This window comes from Elephas maximus, chromosome 4 (genome assembly GCF_024166365.1).
Source record: "Elephas maximus indicus isolate mEleMax1 chromosome 4, mEleMax1 primary haplotype, whole genome shotgun sequence".
Lineage (NCBI taxonomy): Eukaryota > Metazoa > Chordata > Mammalia > Proboscidea > Elephantidae > Elephas > Elephas maximus.
In genome coordinates this window covers 166,089,624-166,105,051 of record NC_064822.1, presented here as the reverse complement: position 1 = coordinate 166,105,051, position 15,428 = coordinate 166,089,624, and the positions used below count along the sequence as shown (strand labels likewise).

Here is a 15,428-nt window from a genome sequence, read left to right as displayed (position 1 = left end):
GTGACCTTTCAGAAGCAGATTGCCAGGCCTTTCTTCTGAGGTGTCTCTGGGTGGATTTGAATCACTAACCTTTCTGTTAATAGCCAAGCATTTAACCCTGTATACCAGTGACTCCACTGTCAAATATAAAGTCACCTTATCATTAAAACCGTTATGAACACAAAAACAAAACAAAAAACAGACAATAGTTCAAAATCTACTTCCTTCAGGACACCTCTCCTGAGTGACTATAATTTACCTAACACTTTGAACCATTCAGTGAAGTCTCAGAGCACTTAATTCTATGAAATTAAAAAAAAATACGCTTATTTTTTATCCATGAATGTCTTGGTTTTCTCCAGTTATTTACTTAAAATCTCTGCTTCTAGCAGGCAGTCCTGGATTTTAATTTTGGCTCAGTCACTTTTTAACTGCATGAGTTTTTTCATCTGTAAAATGGGTATAAAATGATATCAACCTCATGGGACTGGTTATGATGGTTAATTCAAATAATATATAGGAAGCACTTAGCATAGTGCATAGTGCAGAGTAACTGCTCATTAGATGTCTAAGGTGATTATTGTCTGTCCATCTTACCTTTCCGTGGGGGCAATAAGGTGTATTGGGAGGAACATGGGCTAAGGAGTCAGTCCTGGGCTCCAGTTCCGAGTCTGCCACTTACTGTGGCATCTTGAGAAATTTAATAAACCTTCTAAGTCACTATTTCCTCATCTCTCAAATGAATATACTGTAAAAATATCCAGTTAACTGGGCTGTAGTAAGGAAAGTGTCTATTATGCCCCTTTCCTCCCAATCGATTATCAACAAGTCAACATTTATGAAGCCTATTCTAAGGCAATGCAAAGCGCAAGGCGTCACACGAAGTTTCAAAAGAAAATAAACGCGAGTTCTCCTCTACGGGGAAGGATAACATCATACAAAATCAAGCCAACCATGCACAATGAATTGCTGATGATACATGCAAATTAAAGTGGGGCTCTCATCCATGCCCATTTATATTTTCCCCGGTGTGGATGTGGAGGAATTTTCAATGAGAGCCCTCTTCCTGGTACTTTTACAAGTCAGCAGATCTCCAAAGCCCGACTGAAATATGGGGCCGATTAAAAGACTCTAGAAAAACCGGAACAGTCCCATACTGGTCAGTGGCCAGTGCCACAGAAGCTAGGATGAAAGAAACCTCTGCTGTCTAACCAAGGGCAAATATTCGGTCCCTCTCCGGGAGGTAAAGCAGAAGGGCGAAATGTCGCTCAAGTTGTCTGGACACGGATGGGAGGGTTGCATAAGGGCCCCTTACCCGCATCACCAGCCTCCTTATCCTCGTCATGGAGGATTCTCCTCAAGCGTCGTGACCGACCAGGGGGCTGGGGCCGGAGCGGGCCTCGGCGAGGAGGAGTCAGGGGGGCCCGGAGAGTCCCAGCCCTCACACGGTTAAACCTCTTCCAAGGAGACTGGAGGAGGGAGGGTCCCCGCCCACGAAAACGAAAATTAACAGCGCGGCGCCCCGCCCCCACCCCTGCCGACTACCCCCCGCTCTCCTCCCCCCGTCCTCTTCCCCCCGCCCCCCGGAGGACGGACCCCCGGCCGCACCTGCCGCGCGCACACGCCCCCCACGCGCCGGTCGCCCCGCGCGCCAGGCCCAGCGCCACCGCAGGCGCACGGGGGCGCCCGTCCTGCCCAGCCCGGCCCCGGCCCCGCGCCGCCGCCCTCGGCACGCGCCCGACGCGGCTTGCCCGCACCGCCCTGCCTCGGCGCGGGCCGCGGCCGCCGGAGCCGTCGCGCTCCTCCCCGCTGCGGGCCGCTTAGCCGCCGAGCCGGACCGGCGCGGAAGCCGAGGCAAGCCCGGGCTGGGAAGCGAGGGCGCGCGGGCCGCTGCCGCGGTCGTTCGCTACGCTTCGGCTCCAGCGAGGACCGTCTCTGCCATCTCCTCCAACCTGCTTGGTCCTCAGCATCCTCCTCCCGCTCCTCCAAAGCATCCCCTGATCCCCACCCCCTCACGCCCCACCCGCCCCACCCGCGGGGACGAGGCCTCGGGAATTCAGGGGAGTGGCTGTGGGAGCGCGTCGCGGCTCCCAGCTCGGCCAGCCCCTCTTCCAAGACATGGTCTGATCCCCATTGTAAAAGCTGCGCCCCGAAGAGGAGAGAGTGGTGTTCCCGGCTTGGGGCTGCAGGGACCTCTTGGTGCTGAAGCTTTTGCATCATTGCTGGGTGGGGTGGGGAGGGCCCTGGATTTTGGGGGTGTGGGGGGGGCGGCGAGGAGGACCCGAGGTGGGGAAAGGACTCGGGGGGCGGGGGGGGGAGTCGGTGAGAGACTATGGGGAAGGACCAGGAGCTGCTGGAAGCTGCTCGAACTGGAAATGTGGCTCTGGTGGAGAAACTCCTGTCTGGCAGGAAAGGAGGGATCCTGGGCGGCGGATCCGGACCCCTGCCCCTGTCTAACCTGCTCAGGTAAGGACGGAAACCAGCTCAGGGATTGCCTATCTCGTTATGCATTGTGATAGGTACCGTCTCCTCCTCATGGTGTTTGCACCTGGTGGCTGCCAGCGATTCATTCTTAAATTAGGTAGGAAAACAGACTGTGTGTATGGGGAGGAGGCAAGAGTCTCCCAGTCAGGTTGATGCTTTAGATTCTTTGAGTAATTTTAAAATAGCCTTCTATCAATGCGTCAGTAGGTACTTTTTTTCTGAGCTGTGGTGCAGAACTTGTACATGTACTAGTGTTGCTTGAAGAAAATCGGCTTTCCACCTCTTTCCATAAATGCTTATTACATATTTTCAGCATCAAACCCAGTGCTTTTTTTGGGGGGGGGGGTCTATTTAAATGGAATCGGCAGGGAAGCTACTGGGTGCACGCAGTTACCCTGCAAAAGCCACAGCCTTTGCTTGCTGCTACCTTCTTTTGCAGAAGGCATTTGCTGTGCCGTGCGTTGTGATCCTACAAATGAAAAAAGTGAACCTTTTGATGAGATGTCATCAGTACGGGTGTGTGTGTAAAACTTGATGAGGCAGGTTGGACAGCCCCAGCAGTACTGTCACCTATCTGGACACAGCTGAGTGAAACTTGGTTATTTTATCTCAGGAAAGAGGATGTCAGGTCAGAATTGGGATAGTGTGTATGGATTATAGTAGAGGCCTTTTAATGTAAAGATGTTGCAGCTGAGATTAATATTGATTGAGGAAACTTTCTAAGGTGACATTTAAAAAATGTCAAGGCCTTTATTCAGCAGGTAGTACCTTAGAGATAGCATGATTGATTAGCATATTTGAGAAACTATTAACTTAAAAGTTGACTTGAGCAAATGAAATCAAATGGGAGGGAGGTGCCTTAAGAGTACAATAGGTAAAATTCAAGGAAACGTCTTTCATTTCTAAAATCATGGCTATTCAGTTTATTCTGGATATTTTTTGAGACATCAGTCATTATTCATACTCTCACCCTGAAGCATCTCTTAAGCGATGCAACTATAGTTGTAAAAATTTTAAAGAGCCCAATTATTATCTCGGTTTTTTTTAAAAGCTATTCAGTGCTACTCTTGACAAGTGCTTAGTATAAACTTTTGGGTGATGACACTGTGATCTTTGCACAAGTTCCCATATGTTGTAGTGGCCAGACAATGCAATTACAGTACTGGCTAATAGGGAAAATGAAAACATTTATATTACAATGAAATAAATTTGGCTGGAAAATAGTTGATGGGATTTAAAAGGTCCCATGTATTTGACAGTGACATTTTATTGTAATGACAGTTCACTTCAGAACAATGAATATTTATGGGGTATTTTTTCAGTAGGTCCTAGAAAGTGATAACTCTTGTGTGCACTCTCTTGTTAAATAATTTTCGTTTTCAAACACAAGTAGACAGTGTGTACATATTTCAGATTACAGCTCTGATAATTGCCCTTAGTCATAGGTAATTTATATACAACCAGTTTATCTGGTTACAGTTTTAAATTACAGGTAAAAAATATTTTTGCCAGTAGATCGCATCAGCAATGAACATAATTATGGCCAGAAACCTAAATGCTCGAAGGGGCTTATAAAAAGAATCAAGTCCTTGGGAAAAATACTAAAGAATTTTTTGAGAACACAAAAAACTTCAGTTAATTCATTAAGATGAAGGGTAATTTAAGAAGACTATCTTCATGACACATCTTAAAGGCAAACTTTCTTAAAATACTCCTTTCCCATTTTTTTAAAAAAAAACTGATGATAAATTCTAGAAATAAGATGTCAATGATTAAGTGATAAATAGACATTAAATGAAACATCAGAATTGTGACCTGATTTTACTTGTTTTGTCAGAGGTAGCGGTGGTAGCATGGCAACGTGAACGCATGTAGAAAACAATGAAACGTAGACATGGCTTCGTTAGAGGAGTTTGAACCAAGTTGTGAAACTAACAAACAAAACCAATAACCTTTCAACTTGCATTTTGTGTATCAAAATGCAAGTTCATATGGAATACAGCAACTAAAACTGTGTCATTGAAGAAAATGAGAGTTGAAATTGCATTCTTAGGGCGATTCTTTTCATAAAATGTGATTTCTTAGAGAACACATTTTATTTAGTTGTCACTTTATTTCGCAAATGATTGTCCTCAGAAATGAATTTTCAAGCTACTAGAAAATGTGCTTAAATATGAGTCGGTATCAACTCGACAGCACTGGGTTTTCTGGGTAGAAAATGTGCTGCCTCACATCAAATGTAATGACACCTAGGGATTTTTTAATATTTTGGAATGAATTGTGGACTAGGTTTGACACTTTCCCCCTATTGTTACTTGTGTAATAATGTCAGACACTTTGCTAAATGCTTGCATGTATCATCTCTTTCAATTCTTACATCCACTTTAGGAGGCCCACCCTCATTTCACAGATGAAGGCCTAAGAGATACAAAGATTAAAAAGTTGCCCAAGGTCACACAATTAGTAACAGTAGAGATTTGAAATTCTATGATTCAAATTTGCTTTACCATGCCTTATGTCCTATTCATTGAATCTACTTTATTCATAAAAGTTAAGGCACACAGACAATTTAGATAGTCCAGTCCAAACATTTTTCAATGAATAATAATTTAAAAATCTTAAATTTTTTTTTTTTGCTAATTAAAAAACATCTCATGACTGCCCTTTAAGGAATCACTAGATGAAGAACTTCCCTGAAGATGCTTAAGTTACATACTGCCTACTAAGTGAGCAGTAGCTATATTATGGGGAATCAGGTATACTTGTGTGACACTGCAATTTTGAGCAAAAACAAGAATGAACTTGAATAAACATAAAAAACTCCCCAAGCCTCACTTTCCTCTTCTGTAAAGGGGGATAATAGAAGTACCTGTCATATAGGGTTGTAAGGATTAATGAGGTATAATGTCATGAAAGTAAAGCATTTAGCACATACATATTCATAGCTGATGTTATTATTTCTCATGCATTTCTAAAGCACTTCACTCTTTTTCTTAAATCCTTATTTACTAAAGATCTGCTTTATATTGGACTGGGAGCAAATGTCTGTCAGAAGTTTTCCGTAGAATCTTAGACTCTTCCAATGGGAAGAAGCTTTTAATCCAGCTTTTGACCTAGTGCAGAAATTTCCTCTGCAACATCCCTCAGCAGTTAGTTATTCTAGCCTTGTTTAACCTGCCAATGTCAAGATTCATTCTGTTGTGTTTTTTTTTTTTTTTTTTTTTTCTGAAAGCTCTATTTTTAAATTCTCCATTTGTTGGGCTGAAAACTACCTCCCGGTAACTCTCACAAATTGGTCGTTGTTAGGTGCTGTCGAGTTGGTTCTGACTCATAGCGACACTGTGTACAACAGAATAAAACCCTGTCCAGTCCTGCGCCATCCTTGCAATTGTTATGCTTGAGCCCATTGTTGCAGCCACTGTATCAGTCCATCTCACTGAGGGTCTTCCTCTTTTTTGCTGACCCTCTACTCTACCAAGCATGATGTCCTTCTCCAGGGACTGATCCCTCCTGATAACATGTCCAAAGTATGTGAGATGTAATAGTTGGTAGTAGTTGCTATATGAGTCAGTATAAAATAGGTTTAACCCATCTGCCAGAACAGTTCTTCTGGAGCATGCATTTAGCTATACTGTTTCTTATAAACCTTCTTCTTCTTTTTTTTTTTTTCAGAGAAGTGCCATCATTTCCTTCTACCTTTTGTCATATGGCAATAGACCGTAGGTGTTAAGGACTTGTGTTTTCATACCTTACACTACCCACTTTTCTGTTCCTACCATACTCATAAATTTTTCAATGACCTTTTAAAATATGGTACCCAGAAATGACCAAAATGCACTAGATGTTGTTTGACTAGTGTAGAATATACTGGGACTTGATTTACCATTGAGTGCAAAAAAGCAGGTAACAAAACAGCATTTATAGTATGATCCTATATTTTGTTTAAAAAAAAAAAACAACAAAACAAATATATGTGTATTTATGAAGAGAGAGACATTGACATTCATAATGTATATAAAGAAGTCTGGGATGATGAACACCAGAATGTAAATAGTATTCATATTTGAATGGTAGAACTCTCAATGATCTTTATTTTCTTTTAGCTTATCTGCATATTCCAGTATTCTACAATGAACATGTTTTATGTAATAAAAATAAAATAGCAGCTATTTAAAGCATAATACAATGAAATTATTACCTCCCTTGTTGTTGCTTTAAGACCTTCATTAGTACAGGCCAAGATTATCTGAGCCATATATGGGTGTTGGCTGGCTTTGAGCATATAGTCAATGAAAACTTACAGGTATTTTTTTCAATCAACTGTGAAACCATGGTTCCCCTATATAGTGCATGTAAAAGTGTTGATTGAACTTAAAATTTCCTATTAAATCTCATCTTATTTGTTTTAGCCTGTATGTATAATCTATCTAGATCTTCTTGATTCTTGAGTCTTTCAGTGTGTTAACTTCTCTCCTCTGCATCACCTGTAGATTTAATAAGCATGTTTTCTGTGACTGGAATTCAACACACCATGTTATATCCCTAAAGAAACTCTCTTCGGTTTAGTATAAATTTAAAGGTAGCGCTCTTTATGCATGGTTTTTCTACCAACACTGAAGCCTCTTAATAGAACTATCAGTCAACTACTTCTCTGCATTGTACCTGTGAGAATATTATACGATATTTTCTCCATCGCCTTTACAAACTCATGCTGTTCTGTTTATAGCATTCCTTGAATCTGTCCCTTTTAGTAGTAAGTCTGTAAATTCCATGGAAAGCATGCTACTTTATTATGACTTGTTTCTGCCAGTGAGCCTTTGATGATGCCTACTACTGATGCACATTCATTCCCTCTGCCCCCCTTACATCCAATTCTTGTGCATCTGGATACTCAAAGGCATTTAAAGCAGCTAAGTGTCTCTTGGACTCCCTGGTGGTGTAGTGGTTAAGAGCTACAGCTGCTAACCAAAAGATTGACGGTTCGAATCTACCAGGCGCTCCTTAGAAACTGTATGGGGCAGTTCTACTCTGTCCTATAGGGTCACTGTGAGTCGGAATCGACTTGATGGCAATGTTTTTTTTTTTTTTTTTTGGTTTTTAAGTGTCTCTAGTGATCACTGTCTATTTGGAGCTTCAGTAATCTCCCCTAACATTATTTGGCTTATCCTTTCCAGTTTGAAAATGGATCTCATTTAGGGAATATGGAGGCAAAACAGAAGTTGGGAAGAATCAGATTCTCAGCATTGTTAGTTTATCATAGAAGATTCTCTTGTGTTTTAAAAACATCCACAGTTTTACTCATGCTCTGTCAAAGCTTAAGGTTACATTAGCTGCCATAGCAATGAACTTACAGCTCCTTTTTTTCCTTCAAATTTAGCATTTTCCATAGATAAGTATATACTACTCTTCTGTGTTTATCTTCAGTTATACCCGTTGCCACCCCCTTTCATCCATTAAAAAACCTGAGCTTTTCAGAGTACCTAAAATTGAGTTGCCTCCCTCTTTTTCTTCCTCCAGATTATATGTGAAATTTCATGTTATTTAACTCATATTTTTCATGAGACAGCTGTAAAACCTGTTAAAATCTCTGCCTTTAGCATGACTACCTTTATTCTAGATAACAATAATTCCCCTTTAAAATGTATATTACTATTATTTTTTTGAGTCTAGCTTAAGATTTGTATTTTAATAAAGCAATAAAGTGTATTAATGCCTCTGATTTACTTGACTTTCTTAGTGGCTCAAAGAGTCCTGCACTGTGTAAAGTGCGTGTAAAGGTATACACTTTATATACTATTTACACTGTATGTAAAGTATACACTGCATGTAAAATTTTTAGCAAATTCTTGTTGAACATGAAGAATCCAGTTCTCAAGACCCCCATGTGAGAAAGAAGATGAATGTGAGAAAGAAGATGAATGAGAAGAGGGGAAAAATAATCTTTAGGTCACCAAAGATATATAAACCAGAGAGCTTACAGGTTCAGGATTTAGTTCATGAAGTTTTTGGTGATAGGTACAAGGAGGTAAGTGGCAACTAGGAAGCGTTGTGATTTTCACACCTATTTGGGCAATTGTGGTTATTGGTACCGATATAAGGTACTCAGATAGAGAGAAACTACGTTGGTGAAATGGAATAAATCACAAACGGAACAGTTAAGCTGCATGGAAATGTTACATCTATAAAAATAGTCTAGTTGCAAGTGGGTTATCTATTTTAGATAGTAATGATGTTTGAAGCGGTGATTGCACCATTATGTTCAGGGAGCTGTGTCTGCCAGAGTGAACAGTGCCAGCTGCATGATGGGGAGGAAGGAGAAAGGAGAGGGAGTTTTGGTATTGACCTCTTTCTCTGTTAAGAAGGGTTTTCAGCTCCCTGTTCAAAACTATGAGGCTGAGAACTAGGACAGTCAGTGACTACCACTCAACCTCTCCATCCTTACTTAGGTTCAACAATTCCTGGTGTGGCTAAGTGATCTCTTAGGTTTGATGGGAGGGTGGAGGGTATCTTCACTGACATTAATGTAGACGCGTACAATATTCAGCAGTGTTTCTATGGACTTGGTTTTGCAATTTAACCTCTCAGGTGACAGTAAACACAATTTGATTAGTTCAATTGTATATTGAAATCATCTACTTAATTATGTATATGGGGTAATTTTGGAAACTTCTATCAAATAGCCCATTATAGAACATTCTTCCTAAGTATTTAATTAGAAATGGAAGTAGGCTAAAAGCAAGCCAAAGGGCAGAAAAGACTAATTTTCAACCTACAGAACCTCAAGGATTTTAACACTCAGTGCATTTTAGTGTGCCTTTGATTTCCATTTTGAACATATTGCCTCATGACTTTAATTATTTAAAATATGAATTCTGATTACTCATTGTATATTAGTATGAGAGGATATTTTATATTTGAAAAAGCAGGAATTTGCACACAAGACACATCCATGTTCCAGCTTATTCTCATGTATGTGGTGATACATGGGCTATATAGAGATACAAGGCCAGTTGAAAATCCAGTGAATTACCTTGTGTAATACAGGCCCAGAAATTTTTGGGTTTTTCTTAATACAGACCCAGAGATTCTTCTTATGGTCTAATTTTCTTTTTTTGTATTAGTAGGACAGCAAGTGAATTCTTGTTGTTAGGTGCAGTCAAGTTGGTTTCGACTCATGGTGACCCTATGCACAACAGAATAAAACACTGCTAGGTCCTGCACCATCTTCATAGTTGTTATGCTTGAGCCCATTGTTGCAGCCACTGTGTCAGTCCATCTCGTTGAGGGTTTTCCTCTTTTTTGGTTACCCTGTACCTTACCAAGCGTGATGTCCTTCTCAGGGACTGATCGCCCTGCTAACATGTCCAAAATATGTGAGTCGAAGCCCTAGTCATCCTAGTTTCTAAGGAGCATTCTGGCTGTACTTCTTCCAAGACACATCTGTTCGTTCTTTTGGCAGTCCATGGTATATTCAATATTCTTTGCCAACACTATAATTCAAAGGCATTGATTCTTCAGTCTTCCTTATTTATTGTCCAGTTTTCGCATGAAATATGAATTCTACATTTGTGTTGAACCTGGATGAGTTTGAAACTGTGTAATTTTGGGGGTGGATAAAAAAATATGTTTAAAGGATAATTATTTTCCTAGCTTTCTTCTACTAGAATGTCCAAAGAGTGTTTATTTCTAAATCTGCTTCTTATGACTAGTGCTTTTTTTTTAACAGCATGTCTTCATGTGCCCAGCTGTAAAATGGAACTTTGATTCAGTTGTGCTGTAGAGTTATTTGGGTTCTATTGTATTTTTGTTGGGTGCCATTGAGTCAGTTTTGCTTCATAGTGACCCTATAGGACAGAGTAGAGCTGCCCTATAAGGTTTCCTAGGCTATAATCTTTTCGGAAGCAGATTGCCAGATCTTTCTCCCACAGAACTGCTGGGTGGGTTTGAACTACCAACCTTTCGGTTAACAGCTGAATGCTTTTTATTGTGTTTTGAGAATAAAGTGGTTAATTACTTCTGGTTAGCTGAAACAACTAGCCTAGATTTGTTACCATTCTTTGATCAGTACTTTGATTGGATCACAACTTGATGGGTGCATGTGAGCTTAAATAGCCAGCCTCATTTCCTGCTGCCTGCCTGATATTTCTGCCCCCCACACCGTGTCTTCTTTGAATGATTCCTCCCCAAATCTCTTTTTTCTAGAAAGAAAGCCTTTTTTTCCCCCATTCTGATTGCTACAAGTTTACCCTAGCTTTAGTTCTTCTGTCATCTATCCTTTTCCTATGAGAGAGAAAACTATGTGTGTGGGAAATAGAGCTGGAATGGGTTGTGTAGCACGGAGTAGGTTAAGAGGAAGAAATATTGGACCTTCGAAAACTGATGGGTTTACAAAAGTTTGCCTTCATCATCTAGTTTCCTGCCTACCTGAAAGTTAATTTCTCTCCTAATCTCAGGGACTCAGTGCTCTTATATCTTATCTATTTTTACCCCACAACCAAAAACTGCTTGTAGGAGATGACACTTAATTCATACTGAAGGGTGATTGATTGGTAAAGGCTCTTAGGTAGAGGAAATCCTTTAAGTATTTTCTTTTAAAGAGGAAACAAAACTTAAGGCCCAAATAGTAAAGCTATGGAGCTATTGTGGAGAGCTGTCGGACTGAGTTTTGCCAGAATTTGCCAGACGGACTTGGGTAAAGGTTGTCATTTATCCTGCCTTGTTAAAAGTCTGAAAACCCTGGTGGTGTAGTGGTTAAGAGCTACATCTGCTAACCAGAAGGTCGGCAGTTCGAATCCACCAGGCCCTCCTTGGAAACTCAATGGGGTGGTTCTACTCTGTCCTGTAGGATTGCCAGAATTGACTTGATGGCAATGGGTTTAGTTTTTTTGTTAGAAGTTTGGTGTTGTAGAGGGGGAAAGGGATTTGAATGGAGACATGAGAAATGGGATAGCTGAGATGATAGAGCTGGCCATGGAAATGTTTTTACTCACTGTTTCTTGTTTAGTCCCTAGAACTTTTCATTGGATAGTTGTGAATAAATCTGTGTTATGTATCCATCTTAGATATCAGCATATATTATTTGCTTATTTCCAGAAATTATTTTTAGGCTTATTTATTATACAATCACAGATGACAAAAATATGAGCTAGAATTGTATGAGAGCTTTAGTATCTAATGTGGTTTGAGATTGAAATTCTTTCAAATGCATTCTCTTGTTATTTAAAAAAGTTTCATGTTGCAAGTAGATTTCAGTGTGTAGATTAGCCCATAATTTATGTTTTCATATACAGAGAAAACATTCGAAGTTCTGACCCTGGGTTCCAATTGGCGCTCTGCCACATTCTTTTAAATTTTCGCTTTTCACCTAAATTACTGTTTAGCCACTTTGGATCTTTGTTTGGTACCTGTAGTTCTAATCTGCATTTGAAATGGTTTATGTTTCACACAAATACGCTAAATATAATGTCTTGTATTTTGAATTTAGTAAGGAACCACTCTGTTTACTTACAGAAGGATCCCTGTTTGGTATAGATGTTTTACTGCTACCGTGCAGACTTGGGAGTGAGTGGGCCTGTGTTTGGAAGGAGCAGCAGGAATTTTGCCGGCACGTTCTCTGACACTTACACTCCAGCGGTGGGGGTATCCCAGAACAGAGTTGCTTCTTGTTGGCTTGCTTTGGCAATTGACCACAGTGGTCAGTTACTCTGAAGGTTGAAAAAACCCTGAAGACATAATCAAAGAATGTGAAGAATGTACTAACAATGGTTAAACTAGTTCTTAAAAGTACCCCCTCCCCATTTCTTTCCTGCTGTGTATTAAGGTGTGCGTAGTCCAAAACTTACTTATCAGCCGTGCAGCCAGCCACCGTCTGACCAACCAGCCAATCAAGATTTTAATAGAGAACTGACATCTAAGAACAGTGATAACAAAGAATGATCGAATATTTCATCAACAAGTATTTTTTCCCTGGTGGTGTAGTGGTTAAGGGCTATGACTGCTAACCGAAAGGTTGGCAGTTCAAATCTACCAGCCACTCCTTGGAAACCCTATGGGGCAGTTCTACTTTTCCTGTAGCATCGCTCTGAGTCAGAATCCACTTGACGGCAACTGGTTTGGTTTTGTTATGTTCTAGGTGCTGAGCCTGTGGGTTCTAAAGTGGAATGAGAGCATCTCTACATACCACCAAAGTACTTGTAGAATAATGGGACAGATATGTAAACAAAGAATTACAATACAGCCTGATATATACTGTAGTGGAAGTACCAAACAATGCTATAGAACCACTAGGAACAAGAAGGAGGTGCCCTGGGAGGTGTAGTCAGGAAACTTAAGAGAGGAGTTGACACTTGAATCCTGTAGGATGAGTAGGCATTTGCCAGCCTGACAAGCTGGGGGAAGGGCATTTCAGACAGAAGGAACAGTATATTCAATGATGGAGTAGTGTATGAAATTGTGGGACAGAATTTGGGGTGTTATACATAGTTAAATATATAGGGTCACTATGAGTAGGAACTGATTCGACAGCCCCTAACAACAACAGTGTAATTTAAGGAGCCCTGGTGGCATAGTGGTTAAAGTGATTGACTGCTAACTGAAAGGTTCACGGTTCAAAATCATCAGTGTCTCTGTGGGAGAAAGATGTGGCAGTCTGCTTACTTAGAGATTTACAGCCTCGGAAACCTTAAGGGGTCACTATGAGTTAGAATTGACTCAATGGAAGGGGGTGGGTATACGTAGTTTGGTATAGGGCACGGACAAGAGGTAAGTCTGGAGATGGAAGGATTTTTTGTACTGCCCTAAGAAGTTTGAACTTTATTCTGAAGGCCATGGAGATCTACTGGCATTTTTCCTCCAATTTTTAATCTATTAATATTTTTGTTTACCATAATGTTGTTGTTGTTGTTAGGTGCTGTTGAGCTGGTTCCAACTCATAGCGATCTTGTGTACCACAGAACAAAACACTTCCCAGTCCTTTGCCATGCTCACAATTGTTGTTATGCTTGAGCCCATTGTTGCAGGCACTGTGTCGGTCCACCTCCCGGAGGGTCTTCCTCTTTTCCGATGACCTTGTGCTTTACCAAGCATGATGTCCTTCTCCAGGGACTGATCCCTCCTGACAACATATCCAAAATATGTAAGTTGAAGTCTTGCCATCCTTGCTTCTAAGGAGCATTCTGGCTGTACTTCTTCTAAGACAGATCTGTTTGTTCTTTTGACGGTTTATGGTATATTCAACATTCTTTGCCAACACCACAATTTGAAGGCATCAGTTCTCCTTCCGTCTTCCTTATTCATTGTCCAGCTTTCCCATGCATATGATGCAATTGAAAATACCATGGCTTGGGTCAGGTGCACCTTAGTCTTCAGGGTGACATCTTTGCTCTTCAGCACTTTAAAAGAGATCCTTTGCTGCAGATTTGCCCAATGCAATGCATCATTAGATTTCCTGAATGCTGCTTCTGTGGGTGTTGATTGTGGATCCAAGTCAAATGAAATCTTTGACAACTTCAGTCTTTTCTCTGTTTATCATGATATTGCTCATTGGTCCAGTTGTGAGGATTTTTGTTTTCTTTATGTTGAGGTATCATCCATACTAAAGGCTGTGGTCTTTGCTCTTCATTAGTAAGTGCTTCAAGTCCTCTTCACTTTCATTGAGCAAAGTTGTGTCATCTGCACATTGCAGGTTATTAATTAGTCTTCCTCTAATCCTGATGCCCCATTCTTCTTCCTATAGTCCAGCTTCTCGTATTATTTGCTCAGCATACAGATTGGGTAGGTATGGTGAAAGAATACAACCCTGACGCACACCTTTCCTGACTTTAAACCAATCAGTATCCCCTTGTTCTGTCCAGACAACTGCCTCTTGATCTATGTACAGGTTCCTCATGAGCACAATTAAGTGTTCAGGAATACCCGTTCTTTGCAGTGTTATCCATAATTTGTTATGATCCACACAGTCAAATGCCTTTGCATAGTCAATACAACACAGGTAAACATCCTTCTGGTATTCTCTGCTTTCAGCCAGGATTCATCTGACATAAGCAATGATATCCCTGGTTCCACATCCTCTTCTGAATCCAGCCTGAATTTTTGGCAGTTCCCTGTTGATATATTGCTGCAGCCACTTTTGAATTATCTTCAGCAAAATTTTGCTTGTGTGTGATATTAATGATATTGTCTGATAATTTCCGCATTTGGTTGGATCACCTTTCTTGGGACTAGGCATAAGTATGGATCTCTTCCAGTCAGTTGGCCAGGTAACTGTCTTCCAAATTTCTTGGTATAGCTGTATGAGCACTTCCAGTGCTGCATCCTTTTGCTGAAACATCTCAATTGATAGTCCATTGATTCCTGGAGCCTTGTTTTTCACCAATGCCTTCAGTGCAACTTGGACTTTTTCCTTCAGTACCATCGGTTCCTGATCATATGCTACCTGTTGAAATGGTTGAACATAGACCAATTTTTTTGGCATAGTGACTCCGTGTATTCTTTCCATCTTCTTTTGATGCTTCCTGCATCATTTAATGTTTTCCGCATACAATCCTTCACTATTGCAGCTCAAGGCTTGAATTTTTTCTTCAGTTCTTTCAGCTTGAGAAGTGCCGAGCGTCTTCTTCCCTTTTGGTATTCTATCTCCAGCTCCTTGCACGTGTCATTATAATACTTTGTTTTCTTGACTGCCCTTTGAAATCTTCTGTTCAGTTCTTTTAGTTCATTTCTTCCTTTTGCTTTAGTGGCTCGACGTTCAAGAGCAAGTTTCACAGTCTCTTCTGGACACCCATTTTGGCCTTTTCTTTCTTTCTTGTCAATTAAATGACCCCTTGCTTTCCTCATGTATGATGTCCTCGATGTCATTCCATACCTCTTCTGGTCTTTTGTCATTAGGGTTCAACTCGTCAAATCTGTTCTTGAGATGGTCTCTAAATTCAGGTGGGATATATTCAAGGTCATACTTTGGCTCTTGT

General features: G+C 40.7%; 1 protein-coding gene across 4 annotated transcripts in view; it reads left to right on the top strand.

Annotated features, from left to right (window-relative positions):
- The first annotated feature begins 2,311 nt into the window (after nucleotides 1-2,311).
- The window catches only part of ANKS1B (ankyrin repeat and sterile alpha motif domain containing 1B), a 1,421,217-nt gene continuing 1,408,100 nt past the window's right edge, over nucleotides 2,312-15,428 (top strand). For all 4 annotated transcript variants that reach the window (XM_049884161.1, XM_049884160.1, XM_049884159.1 and 1 more), the window contains exon 1: nucleotides 2,312-2,445. In XM_049884161.1, coding sequence (XP_049740118.1) covers nucleotides 2,312-2,445 — 134 coding nt within the window. The remainder of the gene's footprint in view (nucleotides 2,446-15,428) is intronic.